Source organism: Camellia sinensis, chromosome 13, assembly GCF_055761805.1.
Source record: "Camellia sinensis isolate YWXY chromosome 13, ASM5576180v1, whole genome shotgun sequence".
Classification (NCBI taxonomy): domain Eukaryota; kingdom Viridiplantae; phylum Streptophyta; class Magnoliopsida; order Ericales; family Theaceae; genus Camellia; species Camellia sinensis.
In genome coordinates this window covers 26,284,538-26,288,999 of record NC_138973.1, presented here as the reverse complement: position 1 = coordinate 26,288,999, position 4,462 = coordinate 26,284,538, and the positions used below count along the sequence as shown (strand labels likewise).

Genomic DNA, 4,462 nt, shown 5'->3' with positions numbered 1-4,462 from the left:
GAGAGAATAAATTGTGTATATATTGATGTTATTGATTGTTATATTTGAATATTCTTACAAGGGGAATGCACTCTCTTTTATAGAGAGAATTTGAGCATTGGATGCCCACTGACAATGTGATGCATTGTACATTATAAAATATAAAACTAAAGCTATACACTAACATGATATAAAGCTAAAGCTATACACTAACAGACATAATCATACACTAGCATGCTAAAGCTAATCATACACTAACAAAGATGAAGTGGTGAGACCATTGTTGTCAAATTGTGAATCGAATTATGAATTGTTTTGCAAAAATAGAGAATCATGAATCATAAGATTCATTTTATTTTAGCATTATATATAATTTTTTATATGCATATACATAGAAAAACACACATATTGTGTTTAAAATTAAATAAATATCAATATAACCAACTTTGATACCTCAAATGCTATGGCTTCATACTTTAAGACATTTAGTTGAAATTAAAAATTAATCAAATAAGATCAAATAGTATACTCTGATTTTAGTATACATCTAAGAAATAGAAAACAACACTTCTCATATTGAAAGACCAAAACTACAATGGAGGATTACAAAATCCATAATCTCCATTAAGCTCGAAAAATATCCAATGAAGCAACTTTACTCAAAAGAGCAAGTGGTGTATGATCAGAAACAGCAAGAACAATCAAAAGGACACAGTGGGGTACCTCCAACATCTGCGTTCGCAATCCCCAACTCCTCTTCAGTGTAAACGGTGAGTCCATCATTGGTTCTCTTCCTCGGCCGCGAAGGTGGGTCCACAAACACACTCTCTTCAGAATCTTTATTCACTTTCTTCTTCTTATTCTTCTCCTTCAACTTATCTGGCTTAGTAGCCTCGTTTTTCTTCCATTTCTCGGCCTTCTCTCGTTCAAGTTTCTTCATTTTCTTCCTAGCAAATATCTCATCAATCTCGTTACTGGGTTTTTAGTGGTGGAAGAGATTTTTCTCTCCTCTGCAACAATTGGGTCCTCTGGCTTTGGTGTTCTTCCTAGCAAATATCTCATCAATCTCGTTACTGGGTTTTTTAGTGGTGAAAGAAATTTTTCTCTCATCTACAACAATTGGGTCCTCTGGCTTTGGTGTGGTTGGTTTGGAAGAGCTCTTTTTGGGCATTGTACTGACTTGAACAAAAAAAATTCTACAAACCCAATTGTTTAATTGTGCAATTAGAGGGAGATATACAATTGAATCCTTCCTTGTTCTTGTATTGAGCGAGCAATCAATATAAACAAACAATTCAAGAAGGAAAAGATTTTGCTACAATCATTCTAAAATTTAGAAAAGAAACATAAACAATGGTAAATCAAAAGCTAGTTAGGAAGAACAAAAAAAAAAGAAAATGTTTTTGAAAATCAAAATCACTTTCAAAATCAGAAGATTATTTTGGTTGTATGATTTGAGAGAGAGAGAGAACCTTTGATTTACTTTGTATTGTAAAGTAACCCCAAGAAAGGTCACTCAAACTAAAGAGAATTCTACAATAGACCCCTTACTATATGCATTTTTAGTTATATATATATATTTTTTAGTTATGAATAATTTTTATTTTTAGTTATTACATTATTTTGATATCTTTAGTCAGGTCTCACATAGTATTTGATTTTGACTTTCTTTTTTTTTTTTTTATAGTTATGACTCATAAAGTATAAAGTGATGTCATTTTCTTCTGTAGTTATACGATGCATATAATAAACATGTGCATGGCATGGGCTACTTGCGCCAAATTATTATTTTTTTAAAATTTGATTTTACTTTAGCCTGTGTTTGGTTTATGAATTTGGGGAGCAATTTGAAATGGGAACGGGAAAATAGGTAAAATGTGAATAAAATATATTTATATTTCAGTTAATTTCACACACTTTTTTTCTTTTCCTTTCTAAATTCTTTCCCAAATCCTTAAACCAATCACAACCTTAATGTAGTATTTGTTTTAGAAAAAATATAATGGAATGCATCTTGTAAATGTTAAAAATAAATAATTTCATTTTATTTCATTAAATGTAATGGCATTTGGCCTTTATTTTAATTAATTAAGTATTATTTGAGATACATATCCTAAATTAAGATTTTTCTTCTCAAAATTGAGTAGAGTAGAAGATTAAACAATCGAACTGTTCATACTATAGGCTAGTTGAGCATATCATCCATTAAAAAAAAATCAATTACTCCGTTATGTTTTGAATTGCTCAAAAAACTTTATGCTATTTTTAAAAAATAAGAAGCCTTTTTATCCAACAATTGGAAAAAACAAGAAAAATTATGATTTTTTATAAAACAATAAAAAAAAATTTTTTGAGAAATTTTATTTACACACCATACAAACTCTTAGTCAATGATGCATCTAGCGGGGGGCTAGGGGGGCGGCCGCACTGCCAAAAATTTGAAAAATATTATATATTATATTAAAAAATTTAAAATAATTTAAAATTGTAGGAGTTCGCACTCCTAAATTTTTTGTAGATAATTTCAAAATTATATAAAGTAGTCCCCCAATTTTTTAAACTATAGAGTAGCCCCCCAAAGACATAATCTTGGATCCGTCCCTGCTCTTAGTACACACCACAAATGGTGTTCAGATATAAACTTTCAATCAAATGTCAAATGTTAGGATTTAAAGTTATGAACAAAAATAAATTATATAAATATACATTCTGTTCAATTATTTATATCTAAACAACTATTTTATGTTTATAAATTTATATCCGAATATTTAACTTTTGTTCTAATATTTATATCCAAACATTATTTGTTATGTGTGCTAAGAGTTTGGTTTATTGGAATGATGTGTGATGAAATAAAATAATCATTTATTGAGTGTTTCTTATCATTATTTTTGTAAATCAAGAGTAAAATTAATATTTTAATAAAATGATAATTTTATTCCACTTTATTCTAGTAACTATTTGTAGGAAGGGGGTTCAAGAAAGGAGTTGGAAAATTCGAAGATCTTCGAAGATTTTTGAAGAACAACTTCGAATTCTCTAGAATATGATGAGAGGCTTAGATTCTTCAATAATCTCAACTTAGGAACACAACAACAAAGGAGATGATGGAGATAAGAGATTGGGTGAAGAAGAAGGCAAAATGGCTAGAGAATAGAATAATGGCAAGGCTCTCCCATGGATCTCCCACTTTCACTCTTAAGGTTGATAATGGAGAAGGGAAATTAGTTCTTTCCCAAGAGTTAAAAAATCTCCAAAATCCCTCTCCTGTAAAGCTATGGGTGGGTGCTATTTATAAGCACCTCATGATGTAGGATGGAGCCCATGTGCAAGGCACATGGGGGATATTCTCTCTAACCACCTTGTCCGAGGAGGTGACTTCTCCGAGGATGAGAAAACCCCGAAGAGGAGATCACTCCCTCGGCGAACCCTTCTTCTTAGCCACACCTAACCAATGATCCCCAATCATCCCAAAGGGTCAGGGGTAGTCCCAGAGGACGTCCTGCCGCAAAATATTGCCGAGTCTCATGGACCCCCCGGGGTCGTGCCACCTCGACCCGGGTATAGGCTAGTTTAACCGAAGAGTGAATTTGTCTCCACTCACCGTCCTCGGGATCGGGTCCTTTATTCGAACTCCATTACGTCCATGGTTCTGGTGCGTAGATCCTGGAAAGCTCCGAGCCCGCAAGTGTTCTGGGACTCATTAACGGAGCGACTTCTAGATTGCGTTTGAATCCGTTCGAAGCCAAGTATTTCGGACCTCTAGGTTCGTGGATCCGACCCCTTTCGAGTCCGAGTGCCTCGGATCTCTAGGCTTGTCTAATACCCTTTCGAGTCCGGGCCCAAGTAAGTCTCTAAGTTCGTGGATCCGAACCCTTTCGAGGCTTAGAGCCATTCAGCCCGTTTGATGGCGATAAATCTGGGCCCGCCAGTCTTGGACTTGCGATAAATTTGGGTCCATCATCCTTGGATTATTGGGCCTAATTAATTTAGTGGGCTTAAACTTATCTCCTCTTACATTTTGCCCCTTGCGTGTATGAGAAATTTTAAATTTCTCAGACATGCATACTGTCATTTCTTCGACCCTGCTTCGCATTATGTCTTCAGAAATATTTTGGTCTTGATAGAGTCTAAAGATAAAGCTAAGGACTCACTGTAAATTACGGATAAAATTGACAACTAATAAAAAGTAAATAAATAACTTCTCTTTTTTTTTTCTTTTCTTTTTTTTTTTTTACTCTTTTTTTTTTTTTTACAACTCAAAATATTGATAATTAAATTTTCATTTCTCCAAGTATTGGAAAACGTAAAACTTTTTTTTTTCTTTTCAAGTCAAAGAAATAAGAACTAAAAAAATCAATTTCTGTATTCTTGACAAGATAAGCCACACTTTTTCTTTTAGAATACAGCTAGCCCACTTTTCACTTTATAGCATAAAAAGGTAAGGCTCATGCACCTTTATTTTTTATTTGGAAAAAAAAAA

General features: G+C 33.1%; 1 protein-coding gene across 1 annotated transcript; it reads right to left on the bottom strand.

The window, feature by feature from the left end:
* Nucleotides 1-468: 468 nt before the first annotated feature.
* LOC145806078 (uncharacterized) lies at nucleotides 469-1,510 on the bottom strand. The gene is made up of 2 exons (XM_082901776.1): nucleotides 1,057-1,510; nucleotides 469-960 (listed from the first exon to the last, which is right to left on the bottom strand). Exons 1-2 carry the CDS (start codon nucleotides 1,148-1,150, stop codon nucleotides 662-664), a joined length of 393 nt encoding a protein of 130 aa, XP_082757902.1. The 5' UTR covers nucleotides 1,151-1,510; the 3' UTR covers nucleotides 469-661.
* Nucleotides 1,511-4,462: the final 2,952 nt, after the last annotated feature.

Bases quoted from the DNA above. Each gene is read 5' to 3' on its own strand.
- LOC145806078 (XM_082901776.1), bottom strand. From the start codon at position 1,150: ATGCCCAAAAAGAGCTCTTCCAAACCAACCACACCAAAGCCAGAGGAC. The intron at 961-1,056 runs CCAGTAACGAGA...TCCACCACTAAA, and splicing joins TTCTTTCACCACTAAAAAAC to AACCCAGTAACGAGATTGAT.